This window comes from Notechis scutatus, chromosome 2, assembly GCF_049901735.1.
Source record: "Notechis scutatus isolate UNSWTSFEM ecotype Mainland chromosome 2, rNotScu1.2, whole genome shotgun sequence".
NCBI lineage: Eukaryota > Metazoa > Chordata > Lepidosauria > Squamata > Elapidae > Notechis > Notechis scutatus.
Window position 1 is genome coordinate 22,939,567 of NC_142010.1, and position 26,077 is coordinate 22,965,643.

Consider the following 26,077-nt stretch of genomic DNA (forward strand, 5'->3'; position numbering starts at 1 on the left):
TGCAATCATCATAATCATCATAATTACATGCCGGTTACCAACCACTCAAATGTTCATCATGTGACCGTGGGGATGCTGTGATGGTCATAGGATTGGTTGTGAGTCACCTTTTTTCAGTGGAACTTCAAACAATTGCTAAACAATACTTGTAAGATGAGGACAATCTGTACTGCATTTGAGTTATTCATTTAGCCAGTAGATGCCTAAGCGCATAGGGGGCGTGCATAAGCGCACCAACGTGCCTACCGTCCCTGTCCTATTGTTTCTCTTATTCTTTTATTTTTCTTATATGTACCCATTTCATGTATTCACAACTATGTATACATTTATACTTATTATCTTGTAAACAATTGGCAAATCAAATAAATAAATAAATAAAATAAATAAATAAATGTCCATGATGGCGAACCTGTGGCACGCAGAGCCCTCTCTGCAGGCACTCGAGCCATCGCCCCAGCTCAGCTCCACCACGCATGCACGTGCACCTCCCACCAGCCAGCTGATTTTCAGGTCTCTGTGGTGCATGTGCACGCTGCAGGGTGCATGCGGAAGATACACCCTGTGCCCTGTTTTGCTCCCAGGAGGCTGCAGGGAGGCTTACTAGGCCCAAAACCAGACGTAGAGGGTTGCATACGCATGCACGGGGGAGCAGATGGGTTCATATGCGCATTATGGGTGCATTGCATTATGGGTGCAGGCACGCGCACGTGCTGCCGCGTGCGCACATGCACACTTTTGGCGCATGACGACAAAAAGTTTAGCCATCACTGCAATATGTTGTAACACTGCAAGCTGTAATTTCAACAAAACCTGCAGGTATCAGTTGGGCAAGGCATCCCCCAGGCTCTGGAGGCTCTCTGGAAGCTGGAAACTTCCGGAACTTCCGGGAGGGCTGTTTTTCGCCCTCCCAGAGCCTCTGGACGGCATCACCCGCATCCAAAACAGGCCACGTGGAGACTCCTGGGAGGGGGAGGGGAAGGGAGGGATGAACGGGGCCAGCCGGTTGGTTCAACTACTGGTTCAGCGAAGCAGATGTAAATTTAACATCCAATTCACTTGAACCGGCCCAAACCGGTTGAATCCCATCCCTGGGTTTCGGGCGATGGAACTCATGCTGGGAGAGGAGCCAAGAAGGCAAGCCTGCTGTGGTTGGTTTAGAAGCTATCCAGGCCTAAAGAGTCCTTGCTAGAGCCAGCCGGGAGCAACCAGAAACAGGAGGGCAGAGAATGATGAGTCTGTATAGCCAGCTGACTTGCAGAAGCCAGTAATGCTGACTAGACACCCTTTTACTTGCATTGTTCACCACGTGCCAAGCTGAGACTCCAATAAAGAGATCCGTTTTGCTCACAGTGTGGCCTCTTCTTTTGCTGGCTTGGCTTGGAACTGTGACAGGTATATCCAGGAATGACCCCGATATGACCACTAAAATCTTTGGCTGACCTTGGACCGATCACAGTCTTTTCAGCCTATTTTCTTTTACAGGGTCATTGCTGAACGTATCAAATGACGGGAGATTCTCATTCTCTTGAGCTCCAAGAAAAAAGGCAGGCTATTCGCACAAGTGCTATTATTATACTGTATATATATTTTAGCATAAATAAAATTGATACATCAATTAACTCTGTTTTACTCAAGATCAAATGATAAAGCAGTTTTAGCCCGCAAACTTGTAGTAGAAAAACCAGACATTCAACTTTAAATGAAAAAGTGAAGTCGGGTGGAACAATCCTTTTTCAGTGGAATCCTTCCCAAGCGGATAATTAGAATCAATGTGGGTTTTGGAAAAGTACTGGAAGACCAGATGAAATAGGTGCAGAGGCATTTCAGCTAAGTCTTATCTTTTACAATTCACATGCTCAAAAGCCAGTGTACCTTTTTTTAGTTTGTTGTTACAAAATTGTAAACCGGGTTTCCTCCCTCTTATTGTCATTTTAGTGTAAGGTGCATTGGAATTATCGGTTAAAGAATCTTTTTTTTTTTTTTTTTTTTTTTTTGAAAGTTAAACTTCAAGAAAGAGGTATGGCAATGGAGACTGAGTCTAATGCTCATGGATGCCTTCAAATGAGTATTTGTCACATGTTTTATTATTAATCCTGTATGGGTCAAATCCAGTCTTGCTCACCTGTCATGGGAAAACTCATCATGTTTGACCTATGGCTTATGCATAAGCATAGTCAGTTGTTAGGCATGACTCAGAGATATTTCCTTACCAGATCCCTTAATGCCTTCAACAACCTCAGAGCTTCAGGGGAGCTGCATGGAAACAGCAAAGGACCAGCCCGCGGTGCCTCTGCCAGCAAAAACAGAGCTCGGGAGGGCCGCAGATTCTGTTTTCCCTGGCAGAAGGTTGCAGGAGACCATCACAAGTAAAAATGGAGCTTGGGAGCCTGTTTTTGCTGGCCGAGTGCTCAGAACACCACAGGCACCCCCGGCATGAATGACATCGAGCTGGCCACGCCCCTCTGGCCACTCCCCGCGGCCCTCCCGAGGTCAAACACAACCCTGATGCGGCCCTCAATGAAATCAAGTTTGACAACCCTGTTGTAGAGGGTTATCCCATCCCATCGAAATGTTTCTATGTTTTCTCACTACAGGTAATCCCCCAACAGTTTATTTAGTTTTATATAATATAAAAAGATGTTGAGACTCTAAAAAAAAGTACAGAGAAGAGCAACTAGGATGATTAGGGGACTGGAGACTAAAACATATGAAGAACAGTTACAGGAACTGGTCTAGTGAAGAGAAGGACCAGGGGAGACATGATAGCAGTGTCCCAATATTTGAGGGGCTGCCACAGAGAGGAGGGGTGGTTAAGCTATTTTCTAAAGCTCCTGTAGGCCAGACAAGGAATAAAATGGATGGAAACTGAACAAGGAGAGATTCAACCTGGAAATAAGGAGAAACTTTCTGACAGTGAGAACAATCAGCCAATGGAACAGAAGTTGCCCTCGGAAGTTGTGGGAGCACCATCACTTGAGACTTTCAAGAAGAGATTGGACTGCCATCTGTCAGAAATGGTATAGGGTCTCCCACTTGGGCGGGGGGTTGGACTAGATGACCTACAAGGTCCCTTCCAACTCTGATTATCTGTTATCTGAGGTACAAAATTATGACACTGAGAAAGGTTTCTTGTGACTGTTTTTCAGATTTACGACCATTGCAGTAATCCCTACAGTTACGGGTTCTAAATTAAGACAATTGGCAATTGGCTCTTATTTATGACGTTCCAGGGTCCTGGGGTCACATGATCCCCGTTTGCGACTTTCTGAGCAGCAAAGCCAATGGGGAAGACAGATTCACTTAACTGTGTTACTAACTTAACAGCTGCAGTGATTCTCTTAACAACTGTAACTAGAAAGGTCATAAAATGGGGCAAGACTATGTCTTATGTCTCATTTAGGAAAAGAAATTTTGGGCTAAGTCGAGAACTACCTGTACAAAACAGTAGTTTTCTTGGGCAATTGTATAGAAGTATTATACCATTACCTTGTGGATTTTTTTTTCCATTTCCAAGTTTATTTTACATTATAGGGATGTATTTTTGATTGGTCTCCCATCCAAGCTGGCATAGTTTTTCCAAGATCAGTGAAGGTGGACTGCTTTAATATAACTTATTTACCTAAAAATTTGCATTTTCCACCATTGGAAATATAACGTTAAACTGAAAAAAAAAGAAAAGAAAAAGCAATACATTAATGAAAAACTGAATGTTTAATTGATTTCTCTCAAAGGAATACGATATAATACAGAGTTATTGTAGTTAAACAATAGTTAAATTAATCAACATTTAATAGAGTTTTCCTTGTAGAACATTTCCAAAAGTGATGCTAATATTAACACAAAATTAGTAGGTGATATCTTTCGTACGTCTATGTTTTTTTGACCTTTTGCGTACTTTGAAGAATTTTTAAAAATAGAAAGATAATAAGGAAATAAAATCTTATTTTTGTAAAAAAAAAAAAAAAAAAAGACATTGCTGCCTATAAAAACAATAGTTGGCTGTAGCATCAGTTAGAATATATGGATCCCTCACAAAGTCAATGTGATGGTCTTCATTAGAGACCCAGCAGATATTCCTCCCAGTCTCTGCTGCAAAGGGATACCTATGTTCCAATTTGTGTCAGAGACTCACACAAGGCAAATGTAATATTCAAATGAGACCTGCTCTTGAATAGTTAAAGGGATCTTAGCAATGCATTGCTCTGGGTTCCCCTCCCGTGATCTGTAAAAATGAAAATTTTGGAAGTTGCACTAGCAAAACATAGGAAGTGCTGATTAGAAAACGATATTGTTTTCATCCTCTATATTAAACCGAGGAAGAAGACCAGGAGACTGCCTAGTAAAAGCTAAAACCGAAAGCTCTCTGTGACGTTGGGTGCATTTGCTTTGATCTTCTTATAAGTAAAGATATTAAGTTTAGTCTAAAGGAAGGAAACTGAGCCTCCATTTTCACAAAGTAATATCTTTCATTGCTCCAGGGATTAAGGAAGCAATATTAAAAAGTTTAGAAATCAAATTAAAAGTCAGCATGATGTATCTCAACTACTGTACCAATAAGATGATCAGTGCAAAAAAATAATAATAACAATAATACAAGAAATGCTGTTGAATACATTGGCATAAAACAGTACATTACAGGTTCCGTATTCTGGTCTAAGCATTTTGCAGAAGATAATCCAACAATACCATATCAGAAGAGATGTTCTAACCTCGCCGGGCTTTCAGCTGACTTTAAGAAAGCATCTGTCCCTGGATGGTAGCAAGGGTTATGGATACTTCTTAAGCATGTGGCTAGAACCTGCCGTTGCCTCTTTATCTGGCCTTTCAGCACACGGGAGCTGGATGCACTGATGCGCATTCAGAAAAGCTTTGTCTCTCTGAAGAAAGCCCAGCTTCTGCAGTGCTTCATCCCGCATGGATGTTTGAGCACTGGACAAACGTCTCACGGAATCCTTTGCTGGTTGCTTGACAGGAGCAGAACTGTCGTGGTGGTGCAGGAAACGTGAGCGGAGCTCCTGAACGTTGACACCTGACTTCAGTATGGTGTCAAACTTCTTTAAGTGGGTGGGGTGAGAGTTGGCTAATCTAGGAGGAAATTTGACTGGAGGACGATAAAGATCAGACCACCTCCTCAAAGCGATTTCATCACACTCCACTGAATGGGACTTGATCATTTTACTTTTAGTAACTGCTGGGCAGGGGACATGTTTCCATGGGGCATCTTCCCCAAATTTACTTTGTTGCGGTATGCTGCAGATGACATGATGCTGACATTGGTCCGGAGAACCTGTACATGCAAATGACATAGGGTCACATTATTAGAAGTACAAAAAGGGGTGGGTGGGTTTGGAAACAGAGAGACAGAAGGTTGTTTTTAAATTATTCTCTCTATCTAGTCATGGAAGATCATTCATGTGTTACATGGCAACTGGAGTGGTTGCTGTGCTGTCCCAGCCAGTCTATGGGAATTGGATAGTTACTTAGGAATTATGAGCTGTCCCCTTAAGGGAATGCATCCTGGGAAATGTAGTTCATGTCACGTGGCCACATCTGTAATCCTGATTGGTCACTGAATTGACCTTTGGTGAGTTGGGGGAGGTTTCTTCACTCTTGTCTGGACTCATGAACTGATAGCAGCTTTTTCTACCGCTACGAGATGGATTAGGAGATAACCATCTTTTATCTGCAAGGCTGATATACAAAGGATTGGTCATTAAAGAAGAACTTCATCACAAATGTGAGTTATGAAGATACCTGATGTACCAATAAATGTACTTTGTTATGGATGTTTTGTGGAATCTACCTATTTGCATCTGCACAGCTACAAATCCACTTCTGTGCAAGAGACAGAAAAGTAAAAGATGGTTATCTCCTAATCCATCTCGTAGCGGTAGAAAAAGCTGCTATCACTTCATGAGTCCCGGCAAGAATGAGGAAACCTCCCCCAACCCACCAAGGGTCAATTCAGTGACCAATCAGGATTACAGATGTGGCCACGTGACATGAACTACATTTCCCAGGATGCATTCCCTTAAGGGGACAGCTCATAATTCCTAAGTAACTATCCAATTCCCATAGACTGGCTGGGACAGCACAGTTGCCATGTAACTCTTCTGACATGACGTTCATTAGTAAACATATGCGGCATGAGGGAATAAAGCAGAGAAGAAAGCATGATTGGAAATGTGTAACTACTGGTTTTGTTTATATATACATAGAGAGGAGTACAAATAGTCCTCAATTTACAACATAATTGAGTCTGCTATTTTGGTTGTAAGTTATGATGGTTGTAATGTAGGCACCCTATGACCATGATTTTACAATCTCTTTTGCAGCAGTTGTTAAACAAACACCACAGTCGTTAAGCAAAGCTATGGAGCATTTTTTGCCAGAAACTGGAAAAACATCAGATTCTGGGGGGAAAAGGTCATATAAACCACAATCACTTGGCTGTGGAATGCTTTAAATGACCATAAATGTGTGTCAATTGACCAACTGCCCAAAATGTGGTCATGTGACCACGGTGGAGGCCTGGATGTTGGAACTTTGAATACAGATCATAAGTGGCTTTTTCAAGATGCATCATAATTTTGAACAGGCGCTAAGTGACTAGTCATAAGTCAAGGAATACTTGTACATGTGCACACAACCTGCAAGACTGTATGAATGAAAAGTTACAACTACCCTTTATTAGTTTTGTCCCAACTAAATGCTGGGAAAATCCGCCACAGAATGACAAGAATAACACTGACATGGAAAGGCAGTGTATTCTCTCTTTTCGTTGGATAAAAGGTAGCAAAGGAAGAATGTAGTTGTGTTGATTGGAACAAAGTTGGCCAAATCATATTTGGGGAAAGACCAAGTTTGACATTCAAAGGCTTGCTCCACCAGCCAATTGGTTAAATGATAGTGCCCAGGGATCCATGGAAACAAACTACTATATAACTTTACCTAGAGATCCTTCCGTTTTCTCATGACTCCACTCATTGTCTTCTGAGACTTCCTTATCCAAATTATTGATTGTCTGAATCAAGAAACCCAGACATTCTTTCTCCTCTGGATTCAGTCCAGAAAGGAAATCTTCATCCTCTTCAGGATTAAGTCCCGGAATCAACTAATGGCAAAATCAGAAAATTTAATATAATAAGCCTTCTCAAAGATCACTTGTCACATACCTGGCTAGTTGCAAGATGACGTATGTAGGGAAATATGGTTGTTGGAAAGTACTAACATTGGAACAGAATTTAAGCATTAGGGCAACCCTCCCCATCATAATGCACTTCAGTAATATGTATTGGACTAAATATCTCATTGATGCATTGCACCAAATGATGCAAGCCACAGCCCAATACTACTGAAGAGCATCAGGTTGAAAACGACTAAGGAAAAAGTTAAAGAGTATTGGCTGGATGTTGACTCGTGATATAGTGTTACCTATAAGTTCCTTCACCCCCAATAACAAATCCAGGTCTATTCCATGTTCCCACTGTTGAAACTCTTTTGGAAAAAGTTTAAAGTGATCTGCAATTCTTCTCAACACAGTTAATCTTGAGATGTTGAGATGCCTTATGAAGCCATTAGTCTTAACCTCCTGTATTTTCTTACTTTGAAAAAAACCTTCCCTTTTTTCCCATTTCCTACTTCTGTCTTTTCATTTTTCACACACACAAACATACACATTTGCTTCCAGGTTGTATCACTTGTACAATTCTGATTGTCTACGTATAGCTATAGCCCAGCATCTGAGTATCTTTCCCAAGGAATTCATGGCTATTCTACCAAGTACTGGCCTACCAAGAGTATGCCTTGACTTGATGGAATGGAAAGAAAGAATAACCTTGAGCAACAGGAGGAAGAGCTGCTACCAAGATAGCAGTCAGGCCAGTGGTGGGATTCTATCGGTTCAGCCTGGTTTGAGTGAACCAGTAGTAAAAAAACAAAACAAAAAAAACAGCTACTGGTTCAACCAAACCGGTATTTCTTGTTTCTTTCCTCCCGATGATCAGCTGTGCCGGAATCCCCCTCACTGTCTTACTGCTTTACCCAAGAGGCTTCCTTGAGGCCTAGGAGGCAAAAAACTGGAGCGCACCCACCCAGTCACATGGCCCCTCCCACCTAGCCACACTCCAGAACCGATAGTAAAAATATTTGCATCCTACTCCTGAGTCAGGCTAAAAAGAATTCAAGGCCAGACCAGAACTGTAATTCGAGACAGCTTCTCAGCTAAGACCTTTCTAATTCTCATGAAGATAAAGGAAGGAAGTGTATTTAGACTTGCATGATTTTGTTACTACAATCTTATAATGAAAATAGCATGACAAGGGTTTCCTAGTCTGGTCTACCTCAAAGGGCTGAGAATTACTGGCTAATTCCTTGTTGGATTGTTTACGGCAGAAGCTATTCACCACTTGAATGTCTTCATTATCAATTCAAAGACTGATTGATATACCTGTTGTCATTAGTCTGGTTTTCTTTCAGGGTGAGCGGAGATGAGGTCCATGCATAAAGCTTGACTCCCTACTTTCCCTAGTCTGACATGTTCTGTTGGTGGTCTGAAGGGGAGGTCTCTTTACGTTGATTTGAACACAAGGGAAGCTCTTCAGATAATCCAGTAGCTGTCAACCCTGAAGCTGACCTGACCAAAGCCATTTTGCCGCTTCAGTGTTGCCACACTGGAGCTGAGGGAAAGGGAGGGGGGGAATAGAGATACCTGGGGTTTTGTAGCCAAAACAAAATACTTTCTCTTGGGAACTAAGGACCTTCTCACACCTGGTCAGAGAGGAGGAGGAGTGATGTTACCCGGAAACCAGACAGCCTCTCGATTGGACCATGTGACTGATTGTTTGGGGACAGGGAAAAACTTATACTTTTAACTAGGTGAAAACTGCGGGAACCTTCAAAGCTGGTTTTCACCAAATCTGTGCCAATATGATATATCCAATAAAGCTATTCTTTAAGGAATGTGCCTGCCTGGGAGTTTTGTTTGGAACCCTGACAGTAGCCTAATAAAGGAAAGCCTTTGATTTTGTGGATAATATATTTCATTAAAGAAAATGCAAGTAGACCTCTTGTCTGAGAGTGGGAAGCAAGAGAGTCAGGCTAGCACATGCATCCCATTCTCCAAATTGAGCCTCCAAGCATTTAGTTGAATGCTGCAATAGGTTTAATTTCTACTTCCTCACGTTCACTACTGTGGCCTTGAATATTATCCTGTGCCTTCACCTCAGCCTCTGTCCCCCAGCCAGAAGAAGTCACTTGGCTGCTGTCCTTTCCTTCAGAGATCTTGTTACTGCTCATTTGAGCTTTATGCCTGATCTGTGTGGTCCTGGACACATGCAACGTAAGTACTAGCAGAACACAACTTCCGACTCACTATGCAAGAATAGGACAGTGAAGAACTGTGTCAGGAATGTACATGACAAATTACAGTACCTGCCTATTAGATTGCATACCAGAGAACACAAAATGGGACCCCAGAAAACACTCCCTACTCCAAACAGTGCTGTAACTATTATAATTAAAATAATTATACCGTAATAATTATAATAACGGACAGTTGGCTTTTATACAACTAGATATCAGTATGACTACTTAGTGATTTCTTCCTTCATAGGAAAACTCTGGGAAAACCTCTTTTGTGTCAACATGGCATTCCCCAATGGACTGATTAACTGCTTTTTAAAAAATAAATAGCCATCACTTTGGTGCGCTCTGCATCCATTCCACACCATACATATAATTATCTCCGATTACCAATTTTTCATTGGGGAAAAAGCCAGCTATTATTGGGCAGATAGACTGTGAAAAAAATCAGATACCTGCACTTATTTATAAAAATAACTAAAGTCACGATCTAAATTAAATAAATAAAATGTATATGGCAGCTTTCTGTCTGCTTCCTTCTAAATACTTCAGAACTGCCATTCCCGGAATTCTTTGCCTGGCAGCCTGAACACATTTGGAAGTTGTCAGTTTGGTGTAGCGGTGAAGGCACCAGGCTAAAAACCAGGAGACCATGAGTTCTAGTTGAGTTCTATGAGCCATGGTGGCGCAGTGGTTAGGGTGCAGTACTGCAGGCTACTTCTGCTGACTGCCAGCTGACTGCAATTTGGCAGTTCAAATTGCAATTTGGCAGTTCAAATCTCACCAGGCTCAAGGTTGACTCACCCTTCCATCCTTCTGAGGTCGGTAAAATGAGGGCCCAGATTGTTGCTTGCCAAGAAAACTGCATGGACTTATCCAGGCCATCACCAGGAATTAATGCTGGTTCAAAAAGCCCACATACACACCAACAAAAAGTGACCATTTAGGCTAAGCATAACTGTCCCATGGAATTGTTTGACGACAGATAATAATATCTGTATTTATTGACCAACAACTTTGAGCTCCTTCAGTCTTCATCTGAGATACAGGTAGTCCTCAACTTACAACCATAACATTTATGTTGCTAAGTGAGAAATGTGTTAAGTGAATTTTACCCCCATTTAATGACTTTTCTCACCATAGTTGTTAAGTGAATAACTGCCGATGTTAAATTAGAAACATGGTTGTTAAGTGAATCTGGTTTCTCCATCGATTTTGCTTGTCCAAAGGTGACAAAAGGGGATTACATGACTCCGGGACATGGCAACGGTCATAAATATGAGTCAGTTGTCAAGCATCTGAGGGTATATCACATGATTGTGGGGATGCTGCAATGGTCATAAGTGTGAAAAATGGTCATAAGACACTTTTTTCAGTGCTGTTGTAACTTTGAATGGTTACTAAACTGTTGTAAAGTGAGGACTACCTGTAATTAAAGACCTCACAAACCTGCTTTATTCCATGTTAGACCATTAGTCAGCCTAGATATCATTGGATCTCTGATCGAAAGGATATCCCCAGAGGGATCTATAGTTTCTTTTAGCTGACAATGCTAGAAAATAAAGGTGAGGCTTTTTGCCTGCAAAGGCAGATACCTGTGCTATAGTCCTTTCTGAAAGGCTATGGATACACTGTGGGCTCTTATCCCACTCTTTGGTACAATATCTCAGCTCATTGAAGTAGAGAGGATATCTGGTGACGTAGCTCTGAATCTAATGTTCCTTATGTTCCTCTGTTCCTTTTATGTGGAGAATTGCAGGGCAGAACTGGTTCAGGCCTCTTGTCTCTAAAACCGGTTGTATTTACATAATTATAAGTCGCCCTCAGCCTACAACCGTTTGAAGTTACAAGGGCAGTGCAAAAAATGACTATCACCCAATACTCCCTCTTACAACCATTTGGGCGCATGGCAAACCAACATATTTTGACAATGGTTACAGGGTCCTGGAGTCAGGGGATCACCGTTTGCAATTTCCCAGCACCATTTCCCAGCAGGGTTTCCCACAAGCAAAATTAATGATTTGTTTAATGACCATGCAGTTCACTTAACAATGGCAATGATTCACTTAATAACCCAGGCAGAAAAGGTAATAAAAACTAGGCATGATTCACTGAGCAACCGTCGTGCGTAGCAACAAAATTGTGGGCCCCAACTGTAGTCATAAGTCGAGGCCTACCTGTAACACATTCCTAGGCTAAATTTCAGGAACAAAAACTCAGCAAAGGCTGCTCAAGTTTCCCAAGGTCAGAGTGACTTAGTTAACGGGCTTGTGATAGCAGTGTGTTGAGAGATATACCATCTAAGGCAGGGCTATCGAACTCCTGGCCTGCGGGCCAGAGGCGTCACGTTCTGGCCACGCCCACGCCTGGTTTAACGAAAGGGAAAGATGTCCCGATACGTCGCGTGACATTGCCATGATGACATCTGACATCCCTGATCTAAGGTCTCTGTAATGGGAGGTGGTTAAACAAGTCAAGATGGCAGCTATGACCGTGACACCAAGGCCCTGTCACTCTTTTTTATATGAACTCCCTACCATGGATGCCCTCGGATTAACCCCGTCCCCAAAATATCCAATAATATTGGATATTATTACTATCCAATAATAATGATCGGTCCTCATGAAACAGTATTTTGCAAAGGAGAAGGGAAGTTCAGATGTTGCCTTTACCTGAGACGTTTCTTCTTTCGGCACCTGTTCCATTCTATGGTGGTTCTTTCTTGCTTTCTCAGTAGACTCCATTTCCAATCCTCAGAAGAACAGCTTCATTAAATCTATAGGTTACACGACAAAAGCCGTAAGCAGGACTCTATGTGGATAAAAGTCCAGCAAACCCCTTCCATATTGTTGATAAGAAAACCAGATGAACATGGCTAGGAAGTCTCCAAGAGTCAGCAGTTGATTCAAGAAAGAATTTGCTTTGATGTGAGGGGGAGGGGGAAAGGGGAGGGGGAGGGGGAGGAGAGGAGAGAAAAGGGGAGGAAAGGAAAAAGAGGAAAGGAAAAGGAAAAGGGAAGAAGGGGAGGAAAGGACAGGAAAAAGGGGATGAAAGGAAGGGAGAGAAAAGGAAAGAAAACGGAAGAAAGAAAAGAGGAGGAAAGAAAAAGAGGAAAGAAAAAGGGGAAAGAAAAAGAGGAAAGGAAAGGGGGAGGAAAGGAGAAAGGGAAGAAAGGAAAGGAAGATAAGACAAGGCTGTTAGTGTTTGGCTGCCTGGCTTGACTACTGCTGCAATACTCTGCTAGGGGTTAATCCCCAAACACTAACATTGGTTATGGGCCCAGCAGCATAGTCTAACTAACCAGGATATAGCAGAGAGAGTTGGTGTGAGTTGCACATTACTGTAAAAACAAACTGTTTTAATTAGTTTAAAATAGTTTTTAATCCAGTTAGAGTTTAAGCATTGTCATTCAGTCCATTAAGTCATTCACAGTATTTCCATCCAGTAAGACTCACTATTACAGTCCAAGTTAAGAGTCCTTACAATATCTTTATCAGCCGATAAAGATATCTCCTCCTCCTCCGGTGCCTCTCTCCAGAGGAACAAACGCTGGATATTCAGCAAGAAGTTCAAACAGTAGAACAGTAGAATTACGCAGTAAATCAGCAAACAGTAGCAGACAGGAACATCTCAGTCACAGGCACAGTCACAGTAACACAGAGGCAGTCGCAGTAAGACACAGTTAGTCGCAGCAAGCTTTCCAGCTTCTAATGCTTCCTTATATTGTAACTTCTAACCGCACCCTTAATCGGCTAATTGCCTGCAGCATTGTGCTTAAAGTGATAAGCACTTAAACCATGATATCTAAGTTTTATATATTTATTCACCCAAACCATATTTGGTATCAATGTTATACCTAACAAAGGCAATGGCCTTCTTGAGGACTGAGAACAACTGAGCATCTGCCCTCAGTAATTCCTGAGCAGCAATCAAATTAGCGAGGATATAAATAACCCAACACATCTGAATGGTACCTGGCCAGGGAGGTCAGAGAAGATGAACAAGATCAAATCAGATACAGATAGAGATAATCAGAGTTGGAAGGGACCTTTAGGTCATCTAGTCCAAACCCCCACCCAAGCAGGAGACCCTACACCATTTCTGACAAATGGCAGTCCAATCTCTTCTTGAAAGTCTCAAGTGATGGCGTTCCCGCAACTTCTGAGGGCAAGCTGTCAGAAAGTTTCTCCTTGTTTCCAGGTTGAATCTCTCCTTGTTCAGTTTCCATCCATTATTCCTTGTCTGGCCTACAGGAGCTTTAGAAAATAGCTTGACCCCTTTCTCCCTATGGCAGCCCCTCAAATATTGGAAGACTGCTATCATGTCTCCCCTAGCCAAGCCCAGTTCCTGAAACCATTCTTCATATGTTTTAGCCTCCAGTCCCCTAATCATCCTGGTTGCTCTTCTCTGTACTTTTTCTAGAGTCTCAACATCTTTTTTATAATGCGGTGAACAAAACTGGATGCAGTACTCTAGGTGTGGTCTTACTAAGGCTTTATAGAGTGGTATTAGTAGTTCCTTTGATCTTGACTGTATCCCTCTGTAAATATAATTTAGGATTACATTAGCTTTTTTGGCGGCGGCTGCACACTGCTGGCTCATATTTAGCTGGTTGTCCACTAAGACTCCAAGATCCTTCTCACAGTTACTGCTATTGAGCCTGGTTTCACCCAGTCTATATGTGTATTTTTGGTTTTTCTTGCCTAAGTGTGGGACTTTACTTTTCTCTATATTGAATTTCATTTTATTAGATATGGCCCAGTGTTCTAGTCTGTCAAGATGCATCTGGATCTTGAGCCTATCTTCTTGGGTGTTAGCTATTCCTGCCAGTTTAGTATCATCTGCAAATTTGGTAAGTTCCCCTTCTATTCCCTCATCTAAGTCGTTAATGAAGATATTGAAGTCCTGGGCCTAAGACGGAACCTTGTGGCACCCCACTGCTTACTTCCTTCCATGTAGACTTAGACCCATTAAGGACTACTTGTTGAGTATGGTTTGCCAGCCAGTTGTGAGTCCATCTAGTGGTGGTGCTATCTAGTCCACTTTTTTCTAACTTACTAAGAAGTAGGTTGTGTTCTACTTCAGGGGTCCCCAACCACCGGTCCGCGGACCGGTACCGGTCCGTGGAACAAGTCCTACCGGGCCACTGGTTTGCTGGGCGCCGCCATCTTTTTTTGATGAAAAAGTGCTTCCGGTGAACTTTTCCAGGTAGAAAGCTCACCGGAAGCACTTTTTCATCAAAAAAAGATGCCGGTGCCAGCGCTTCCGGTGAGCTTTTCTGGGTAGAAAGCCATTTCTACCCGGAAAAGCTCACCGACGTAAGCCGCCATCTTTTTTTGATGAAAAAGTACTTCTGGTGAGGTCACCGGAAGCACTTTTTCATCAAAAAAAGATGGCGGCGCCCAGCTAATGCCGCGCCATAAAAAAGGTTGGGGATACCGGGCCGTGGCATAAGAAAGGTTGGGGATCACTGGTCTACTTTATTGAATGCCTTGCTGAAATCTAAATATATTACGTCCATATTATTTTGCTGGTCTACTAATTTAGTCACTGTGTTGAAGAATGAAATAAGATTGGTTTGGCATGATCTGTTTTTAACAAACCCTTGCTGACTGCTAGTTATCACTTTACTTGTTTCTAGATGTTGGCAGATCTGTTTTTTTATTATCTTTTCCAGTATCTTCCCGGGTATTGATGTTAGGCTGATTGGTCTATAGCAGGGGTGTCAAACTCGATTTCATTGAAGGCCGCATCAGGATTGTATTTTACCTCGGAGGGCCAGAGTGGGCGTGCCCAGAGTGGGTGTGGTAAGCTCGACATCACTCGTGTCAGGGGTGCCTGTGGCGGCCCAAGCCCTCTGCCAGAGAAAACAGGCTCATGAGCTCTGTTTTCGGCTGCAACGGCCTCCTGTAAGTAACCCTCTGCCAATGAAACAGAGCTCAAGAGGGCTGTGTGCAGCCTACCCGAGTTCCGTTTTTGCTGGCAGAGGCACTGCAGGCCAGTCTTTTGCCGTTTCCAGGGTGGCCCTGCGGGCCAGATCTTATCACCCCGCGGGCCGGATCTGGCCCCCGGGCCTTGAGTTTGACACCCCTGGTCTATAGTTTCCTGGGTCTGCTTTTTTCCCCCTTTTTTAAAGATGGGAACCACATCAGCTCTTTTCCAGTCCTCTGGTAGTTCCCCGGTGCTCCAGGATTTTTGAAAAATATGGTGCAGTGGTTCTGAGATTACCTCTGCCAGCTCCTTTAAAACTCTGGGATGTAATCCATCAGGCCCCGGTGATTTATTTTCATCAAGATCAGATAGGTGTTCTCTTATTATTATTTTGCTTATTTTAACTTTTATTTCTGGTCTGTCTTTTACAGTTATATTTTTGGTAGGTTGAGCTATAATTTCTTTTTGCGTGAAGACAGATGCAAAGAATGAGTTAAGCAGTTCTGCTTTCTCTCTGTTGCCTGTTATTTCCTTGCCATCTTCTCTCTTTAGTGGACTGACTGTTTCCTTGATTTTTTTCTTGTTATTGATATGTTGGAAGAAACTCTTTTTATTATATTTGACTTTTGTTGCAAGTCTTTGTTTGTTGTGAGCCTTTGCTATCCTGACTTCGTCTTTGCAGATTCTGGCTATCTGCTGATATTCTGCCTTAGTTGTATGTCCTTCTTTCCATTTTTTGTACTTGTCCTTTTTTTCTTTCAATTTGCCAAAGAGATCTATGTGTAGCCATGCTGGTTTCTTCTTGTTTTGATTTCTTGATTTCTTGTTTTATTTTCTCAGTGGTATTGTGCTGGTCTGGGCTTCTAGGATCATACTTTTTAGAGTTTCCCAACATTCTTGAGTTGTTTTCCCCTTTAGGATTTTCATCCATGGAATCTTTCCCAAGTTCTCTCTGAGTTTATTGAAATCAGCTCTTTTAAAATGCAAGACTCTGGTGTCATTATGTTCTGTTGCTTGTGTTTGTGTTAAGTTGAATTCTAGTATGACATGGTCACTCTCACCCAAGGTTCCTGCAGTTTCTACTCCCTCTATCACTTCTTCTCTGTTTGTAAGAATTAAATCCAGTATGGCTGTCCCTCTAGTTTCACCCTCTACCTTTTGGACAACAAAGTTGCCAGCTAGGTTGGTTAGGAACTTATTTGATTTCTCACTTGGTGCAGAATTACTTTTCCAATTGATATCAGGATAATTGAAGTCTCCCATTACTATTGTTGTGTGTTTCCTGCATATGTTTGTTAGTTGGCTGGCAAAAAGGACATTTTTTCTGCTTGATTGGGTGGCCTATAATATACGCCTATGGCCATGTCATTAATTTTTTTCTTTTATATTGACCCATATGCATTCTAGGTGGTTTTCATCTTTGGTTTCATGCATTTCTGTAGCAATATAGTGGTCCTTTGCATACAGTGCAACTCCACCTCCTCTTTAATGGGGTCTGGTTTTTTTGTTTTTTGTTTTAATAGTTTGTATCCTTCTACCAGTATATTCCAGTCATGGGTTTCATCCCATCAAGTTTCTGTTATTCTAACTATATCATATTTACCTTCATGTATTCGTAATTCGAGTTCACCCTGCTTGATCCCCAAACATTGTGCATTTGTATATAGGCACTTGAGATCTTTACGTCTGTCACTGTGTTTCCTGTCTACATAACCTGTGTTGTGCCTGCCTGTCCCTAATCCCAGTTCAGTTCTTTCAGAGAGACAAAACTCTTGATTCTATGAATAAAAAAAGGGAATATTCATTATTCAAAGGTATCTAATGCAGATCAGGGCTGTAAAAAAGGAGGCAGGGAGACTGGGGAGAGAGCAGAAGTAAGTCATCAAGAAATTTGGCAGTTTAATACATAAAATAATATGACCCTGGTGAAGAGAGGAATTCTGGGAGGTGAAGTCCACAGATCTTAAAGTTGTCAAAGTTGAGAAATAGCAATAGCAATAGTGCTTATATTCCGCTTCACAGAGCTCTACAGCCCTCTCTAAGCGGTTTACAGAGTCAGCATACCGTCCCCGACAATCCGGGTCCTCATTTTACTCACCTCGAAAGGATGGGAGGCTGAGTCAATCTTGAGCCGGTAAGGATTGAACCCCTGGCAAGTCAGCCTATGTAGAAAGTTAGCACCCACCCCTCTTCCTAGAAGAATGAAATATTGAAGGAAATATTTAAAAAAGCAGAATAATATATTTCCCTGGATGAGAAAGGAGAAACGTGTCTTTAAAGCAGCTTCCCTCAGCTCCAGGGTGATGGGATTAAGACATGGCCCTCAGGACATGATAGGATTAGCCCTCTACCCATCTCATCACATGGCAACTGGGAAGATTACATCACCCAGCAAGATTCAACCAAGCTTGGGACTCAAGACAGCCTACCCTGCAAAGTTACCCCTGCATGGTCCCATGGGAATCTGACAACCAATCAGGATACATTTCTTGCCACAGGAACAGGAAGCAAGTTCAAAGCCCAACAGAGGGTATAAATCTCTCTCCCTCTCTCACCCATGTGCTCCATTTTGCCCAGGACTTCAAACCCCATGTGGTCCTGCTGTCCATCATCAAACCATCCTTCCAAGCAGTCTCCATGTTTCCAGTGTCTTTCTTCCCCAATTGGAACTGAACCCAGATGGGCATTTCTTCCAACACCTGCAGTACTATATTTCTAACTACCGTGCCACCACTAGATTCTCTGTTCTTGAGAATGGAGGTGATAAGGCAAGGGATCTAGATTGCACGTTTTGTGTGCTCTCATCAAAAGAAATAAGTGATTCATGGGAGAGGGCATTCTTCCTTCGGATTATAAACCATTTGCAAACAGGGATCATTTCCTTGTAGCATTCAGATTATGTCAACAAATAAAAATCCTTCTTCTGGACATTCAACTCCTCCTCTTTAAAAAAAACAAAGCTTTCATGTCTTCAAGCCATGCTGCTAGCTTGATAAGATCCAGTCCTCCCCCAAAAGAAGGAAGTCTTATGTAAACCAAGATCCAGATACGTTGGGCTACAATACCCAAAATGCCTGCACACATTTTTCTCCTGCGCATGCCTCTGTCTCATACATCAAACTTGATTTCGTTGAGGGCCACATCAGGGTTGTGTTTGACCTTGGGGGGCTGGGGGGGGCGTGGCCAGGGGGGCATGTGTTGGGGGTGCCTATGGTGGCCCAAGTGCTCTGCCAGCACAAACGGGCTCCCAAGCTCCATTTCCACCTGCAACGGCCTCCTGCAACCTTCTGCCAGTGAAAATGGAGCCCGGGAAGACCGTGTGTGGCCCTCCCAAGCTCCATTTTCGCTGGCAGAGGCACCACGGGCTGGTCCTTCACTGTTTCCAGGGCAACCGCGTGTGCCAGGTTCTAAGCACCCCATGGGCCAGATGTGGCCTGCGGGCCTTGAGTTTGACACCCCTGATCTAATAGGCAGCTATCATTGGAGAACCCACTGTATGTGGTGAGGCACAAAGCATATCGCTTTACGGCTCAGGGTAGCAGACTAAACAATAAAATTGGTCCTTTTTGACAATTTTTGAAGCAGCTTGGGCAATTGCTTTTTTTGACACGTAAGGGTAAAATGCTCTCAAGCTGACTTGGACTGCTAGTGATTCAATGAACTCAGCCATGGTATTTTTGTAGCAACAGTATGAAACCACTTGACCCTGCCTTCTTTCGTATTTTAACCTTCTGGTTTAATTTAATGCCATGGAATCACTAGGTGGTCTCCCATCCAAGTTCTAGCCAGGCTGGGTTCCATGCCCAGGCATGTTCAACTGGATGCTAGCTCCTGTTGGTACATAATCCATTGGCACCCCATTAGAAACTTACTTCTAAAGAAGAGATAGAAAAGAGATGACAAACAATTGCACTGTGTAAAACTTACACATTCAAATCATTAAAAATAAAACCCAGCAGGAAACACACTATAACTACAACAGCTGATGCTGATGGAATAACAATACATCTACCACAAATCCACAATGTTTCCCAATCTTCGCAGCTTGAAGAAAGAAAGAATAACCAACCTTGAAAAAAAAGACACAACGCAAAAACCTGAACATCAAATAGCTACAAACCACATCTCCACCCAACAACCACAATCCAATCCAAAACCCAATCCACAAATAAACACAACCCAGACAAATATTGATATCCCAATCCTCATCAAAGAAGCTGTTGAGCGTGAACGGAAACGTCCAAACGCCATCTTATTTGGTCTAGAAGACATCAATGTCAAAGATGACATCACAACTGTCCGAAACATCATCAGAGATTATCAAGCATCAACCATCTCCGCTGATGAAATACTTGACATTTCCCGCATCGACCGAGAGCTCAAAAATAGAGACGGCACTGTGGCCCCACGCTTGTGTAGGGTCATTTGCAAAAATGAATCAAGCAAACGTAAATTCATTTATACTATAAACTCACTCGCCAAAACCAACACCAACCATAAGAACCTCCGTTGCCGCCCTGACCTAACCATACAGCAACGTGCCCGCTCCCGTGTACTCCGCATCGAACTCAAAAACCATCTAGACAATGGAGAGAAGGACCTGTACATTGACTACCATGCTGACTGTATCAAAAGTAAGCCATGCAACCCAATACTCAACTTTTACCCTCAACCTCAACCCTACCTCAACCCATCCACCATCACCCAAGACTAGGCACGCACGCCCCCAACTACCTCAATTCCAACTACTGCCGGACTTAAATGCAAACTACTCAATGCAAGAAGCCTCGTGAATAAAATACCTGAATTTCTCATCCTCCTAAATATGGCTAACTTCGACATTATATTTGTCTGTGAAACATGGCTCAATGCATCTCTCCCCGACTCCATTACCACAGTAAGAGACTATCATGTTTACCAATCAGATCGTGAAAATCGTCGAGGAGGTGGTGTTGCTATATTCTATAAAAAATCCTTACATCTAAAAAATATCCAAGTTACCCAGGAGCTTACCCTTCCTGAAACCATCATCTGTGAACTATCCTTAAATATCACAATTCGATTCTTACTATGTTACAGAGCACCTGATTATGACATCGAACATGTAAACAAGCTAAATACATTACTAACATGGGCTGCATCCTGCCCATACCCTTTTATCTTTCTTGGTGATTTCAATCTACCTCATATCGACTGGACCCTAAATAATTGTACAACTGAAATCATACACACAATCTTCTACAATGCTATTACAAATCTGGGACTGGAACAACTAGTAACCAACAACACTAGACTAAACAACTGCCTCGATCTCATCTTCTGCAATAGCTTGAATTTAATTTACGGAATACAAACTAAAGAACCCTTTTCCAGCAGTGACCACAATATGATTGACTTTTATCTCAACATACGTCCACACAAAAATCACCACAATGATGTAATCCCCAATTGTAACTTCAAAAAAGGCAACTATGATCTTATAGACAACGACCTCTCATCCCTTGATTGGCAATCTCTATTCTCTGGATGCAATACCGTTGAAGACCATTACAACATATTCTTACTTGAAATCAAAAGAGTCATCAAACTATATGTTCCAACAACAACTCCCAAAACAAAACAAAAAAGAAGATTACCCATATCAATAAGGAAACTTCAATCCAAAAAGAGATCACTCTGGCGGAAAAACAAATCTGGTCACGTTGCCAATTTCAAAAACAGATACAAAAATTTATGCCACCAGATAAAGACCGAATGCACCAATTATCACATTAAACAAGAAGAAAACCTTCTAAGCACCAATTCCACCCGTGCTTTTTACAATTTTGTAAACAACAAACTAAAAGACTCAAGGTCCATCCCTCCCTTGATAGGACCTGATGGTAAAGACTGCAACGACGACACCATTAAAGCCAACATCTTTAACACATTCTTCGGCTCAGTATTTGTAAACAGCAATGGATCATGCCCAGTATTTCCTAGCCGTACCACAGATAACAACAATGACCTAATACATATCGATTTCACAGAAGACAATGTCGAAAAATCACTACGCAATCTAAAACCATCTCTATCTATTGGACCGGATGGAATATGTGCCTACTTCTTAAGAAAGCTATCCACTGCCATAGCCAAACCTCTAAGCATAATCTTTGAAAAATCTTTCAGGACCAGCTCCTTGCCTAACCTATGGTCACAAGCCACAGTCATTCCCATCTTCAAAAAGGGAGACCCAAGCCTAGTCGAAAATTACAGGCCAATCTCCTTATGCTGCGTCACCTGCAAAGTCATGGAATCAATTATTAACCAATCCATCATCCTCCACTTAGAGACAAACAACCTACTCTCCAATAAACAATTTGGTTTCAGAAAAAACTATCCTGTAATCTGCAACTGTTACACTGCAAAAACATATGGACGACACAACTCGACCAGGGCAAAGCAATAGACGCAATCTACATAGACTTCTGTAAAGCCTTTGATTCAGTGGTACACGACAAACTACTCCTAAAAATAAAATCCTATGGTATATCTGGACAACTGAATAACTGGATAGAAGCATTCCTGTCAAACAGACAACAAATGGTCAAAATCGGGAGCGTCCTATCAAATCCAGTACCTGTCAATAGTGGTGTCCCTCAGGGCAGTGTTCTAGGACCAACTCTCTTCATACTCTACATAAACGACCTCTGTGATCTTATTAAGAGCAATTGCGTTCTCTTCGCTGATGATGTAAAGCTGTTCAATACCACAGACAATACTGCTACCCTACAAAAAGATCTTGACTATGTATCCGAATGGTCAAACAAATAGCAACTTCAAATCTCAACAAATAAATGCTCTGTCTTACATATTGGCAAAAAAAATCAGAAAATAAAATACAAGCTGAATAGTCAAGACCTTGTTGATGACCCAAGCTCTGTAAAGGACCTTGGAATACTCACCTCTAATGATCTGAGTGCTAGAGCCCACTGCAACTACATAGCCAAAAAGGCATTAAGAGTTGTTAACCTAATCCTACGTAGCTTTTTCTCTGGTAATATCACACTACTAACCAGAGCATACAAAACATTTGCTAGACCAATACTCGAATACAGTTCATCAGTCTGGAACCCTCATTACGTATCTGATATTAGCACAATTGAGAAAGTCCAGAAATATTTCACAAGAAGAGTTCTCCACTCTTCTACTCGTTGTAGAATACCTTATGCCACCAGACTTGAAATTCTAGAACTAGAAAACCTTGAATTACGCCGTCTTCGGTCTGACTTAAGCATGGTATATAAAATCATACATTGCAATGTCCTACCTGTCAATGAATACTTCAGCTTCAACCATAACAACATAAGAGCACACAATAGATACAAACTCAAAGTAAACCGCACCAAACTTGATTGCAGGAAATACGACTTCAGCAATAGAGTGGTCAATGTCTGGAATACTCTACCCAACTCTGTAGTCTCTTCCCCAAACCCCAAAAACTTTAACCTTAGACTGTCTACCATTGACCTCACCCCTTTCCTAAGAGGTCTGTAGGGGGCGTGCATAAGCGCACCAACGTGCCTACCGTCCCTGTCCTATTGTTTCTCTATTCTTTTATTTTTCTTATATATACCCATTTCATGTATTCACAACTATGTATACACTTATACTTATTATCTTGGAAACAATTGACAAATCAAATAAATAAATAAATAAAATAAAGATGTATGGGCTTCAACTCCCAGAATTCTCAGCCAGCCTGTTTTCTGGGGAATTCAACCCTTTCAAAACTTCCAAGGCTGAGAAACCCTGATCTAATGCTGGAGAGAAGAGAGTGCAAAATGGGATGGCTGCCTTCGCTCAACATAACAAACCTCATGGTGTCCTTGGGTGTTTCAGGCTTCATCCATAACAAGAATGAACCACTTTAGCTGGCTTACCAGAAACCAACAAACTTCAAATAAGTATCATTTCTTGAAGAAAACTAGAAGCCATATCAGCAATCTCAACACCTGATGTAACTCAAAAACAAATTGAGAACAACCTATAACAATCTATAAAGCCTGTAAATAAATATTAGTCAACAAATATGGAGAAACCATGTTCAAACCCTCTTGTATTTAGCTTTAAAAAAAAAAAAAAAAAACTTCCAATCCTACAGAAAAGTTTTTTGGGCTCCAATCCAATGCCTGGGCTGCTCTGCTCCATTGTTCCATTCTTTTTGTAATTATCCAATTGGCTGTGTGCCAGTTAATTCTGACTCACCGTACGGCAACCTGTGAGTGTATGACTCGAATCCAGGACAAGATAATTTAACGGAGAGAACCTGAACAGTTTGAGACCAGTTGGCACATTAATAGTTCAGAAGCACATTGAAGGCACTCAAGAACATGGTTGCCATTCAGGAGGGCTTGCCCATGGACCAAAGACACTATATTTGCAAGGATATGGCCAGGCACAAAATATTTGGGCAAATTTCCTTGCCACATTTTCTAACCTCTTAGGGTATTATCTATCAACTCTCAGCCTACCTCCGTCTTTTGTTCAAGCTACAGGCCCCTGCCCCACTGAGGCTTATGTTGAATCAAGAAATAAACTTCATAGTGGAGGCAGACAGGTTCCTTCACAACATACAGCATGTCTTTCCTTTCCATACTGAAGCTCAGAATCTTAAAAATAATACGAAAAGGAATGAAGCCAGGGCCATCTGGTTTCAAGGGTTTTATGTATGAGAGTTCAAAGGAAATCCAGATGGTGGCCCTTTGAACCCCTTCTCTGCATCACAACCATGGGGAAAATGTGGCTGCCATCTTGACTTTTTTTTAACCCGACCCCACCCTTTATGGCCATTTGCATACCCTGGAAACTTAAGGGTAGGCATTTTATGAAAAGAAACTTCCAAGACTGGATGCCAACTGAAACTGAATTAAGAAGGAATTTTAAAAATGAAATACCTGGATCAAAAACACCTTTTAATTACTCCATGGAGAATTACTAGAAATGTAGTCTCAGCAAGAGTGTTCTCACATTTAATGAATAATAATTTTTGGATAAAATTCTAGCCTCAGTTATATCTTTATTAAAGTTGTCTGCCACCCAACTCTCACAGACTCTGGCCAGCTCACATGAACAAGGAAAAAGCCTCTAGATTTCTATATTCTAAGCTATAGTCTATGGAGCATATGTATGTTTGAAAGCTGAGATGGGCAACATATGAGTTCAATAAATCTATATTCTATACATTATAATGACCTATATATATCTATAGGTCATTATAAACACCTTGAAATTTAGCTTGTTTTGCATTCATTCCTGCCCCTTTGCTCCTTCAACTTGCAAATATGCTTAATTCACATTTTCAACTTAAAATTATTGGAAAAATTGTCCTCCCCGTGGCATACACAATTTTGCCCTAAATAACTACCAGAAAAGCCTTTATCAATAATTTCCACTTTGCCTGGAGAGCAGAATTATTGAGTAGCTGAACCATATGGAAACATTGGCTCCAGGATAAGAGTACCAGATTTAGGAGTTGGTAGCCCTGTACTTTTCAAGAAATTAAATATTTACATCCCAGTATTTAAGATGTTATACCTCAGCTTTTTAGAATGAGCTCCTGTAGGAAAAAAATTAAGTGAAACCTTTTGCAGGAATGTAAAAATGGGAACTGTGTGAGCCAACACCTACTTTTAAATAGGGTTTGTTGTGATTCCACAGCCAGTTACCTGGGAGCAAGACCCACTACTAGACTGCATAAAAACTCTTGAAGTAGGCACACCGCTTTCAGTACAGTAGTGTGTATTTAAAAACAAATCTCCTTAAAGATAACACGGAAACAAAATGAAGCAGTCCTTATTGCTAGCCAAAAGTTGAAAAGCAAAAAAAAAATGAGCAGAGCAAAGCAAAATAGAATTGCCTGGAAGGGGGGAGGGGTAGAGAGAGAGAGAGAGACCCTGATCTTTCTGGAAGGATAAGCTTTCTGCTGTACCTTTCACGGACCCATGGAGGAAGCAAATTAAATTTCCTTAAACTCCACCTTTTTATACCACCTGTTTCTACACTTTGGGAGCATTTAAACAATTTGAAATCGGTCTCAATAATCCCCTGGGACAGCGGCAGCTACAGCTTTCAAAGTCAGAGATGCTGCACCTGGAGAAGAGGAAGTTAGTTGACTCACCTGGTAGCAATCAGGCTAAAAAGTGTTTCAGGAGCCAGCATGTGAAATATATTGTACTGTGAACCTGCTCTGTGTATGATAAATACCTCGAGGTGTTTTGTTTGCTTTAGTGCATTAAAAAAAAAAAAAACTGTTGCCTTGACACAGCTCCCTGGCCTGCGGCTCTAGAGTGTTTGAATTTGATCATGACTTCCTCATTCACTTGACCACAGCTCTCATCAAGGCTACCTGGATGGAACTGAGTCTCAGTGCATTAAACCAGAGCATATTGAGGTATTTAGGGTGGGGCTGAGAAGTCCAGTTGATATTTGTGGAGTATATTGGAGGGTACACTCAAAAAAGAAGAGGGGGCTACAACAACAAAAGTAGACAAACTCCAGGTAATATGGTAAATACAGTGGGCTGTATTCATATGGATGTATGTTAGGTAGAGTAGAATAGAATAAACTTTTTGCTGCTATTTAATAGTTTTATAGCCCAAATGAAATACACCTTCCTGTTAGTATCTTTGTTAGTATCTTTGGAGTCTAGCTATTTTCTAAAGCAGGGGTCACCAACCTTTTGGACCTCAGGGACCACCAAACTCATAATTTTAAATCCTGCGGACCAGAGACCCTAGGAAAA

At 41.7% G+C, this 26,077-nt stretch overlaps 1 protein-coding gene across 3 annotated transcripts; it reads right to left on the reverse strand.

The window, feature by feature from the left end:
- Positions 1-1,998: 1,998 nt before the first annotated feature.
- LOC113421991 (uncharacterized) lies at positions 1,999-25,633 on the reverse strand. 3 transcript variants are annotated; one of them, XR_015747454.1, is made up of 5 exons: positions 25,454-25,611; positions 12,036-12,139; positions 6,952-7,114; positions 4,710-5,287; positions 1,999-3,661 (listed from the first exon to the last, which is right to left on the reverse strand). XR_015747454.1 is itself a non-coding variant. In XM_087954437.1 (5 exons), exons 3-5 carry the CDS (start codon positions 12,105-12,107, stop codon positions 4,767-4,769), a joined length of 756 nt encoding a protein of 251 aa, XP_087810563.1. In that variant the 5' UTR covers positions 12,108-12,139; positions 17,393-17,487; positions 25,454-25,498; the 3' UTR covers positions 3,693-4,766. The 3 variants fall into 3 exon arrangements, 2 of the variants coding, with proteins under 2 accessions (XP_087810563.1, XP_026538442.2); XM_087954437.1 differs by lacking the exon at positions 1,999-3,661 and adding an exon at positions 17,393-17,487 and having other exon boundaries at positions 3,693-5,287; positions 25,454-25,498; XM_026682657.2 differs by lacking the exon at positions 1,999-3,661 and having other exon boundaries at positions 3,693-5,287; positions 25,454-25,633.
- Positions 25,634-26,077: the final 444 nt, after the last annotated feature.

Coding starts and splice junctions, on each gene's coding strand:
- LOC113421991 (XM_026682657.2), bottom strand. CDS start 12,107: ATGGAGTCTACTGAGAAAGCAAGAAAGAACCACCATAGAATGGAACAG. Junction 7,115..12,035: donor CGAAAGAAGAAACGTCTCAG/GTAAAGGCAACA, acceptor TTTTGCCATTAG/TTGATTCCGGGACTTAATCC. Junction 5,288..6,951: donor GAAAACGGAAGGATCTCTAG/GTAAAGTTATAT, acceptor TTGCATGTACAG/GTTCTCCGGACCAATGTCAG.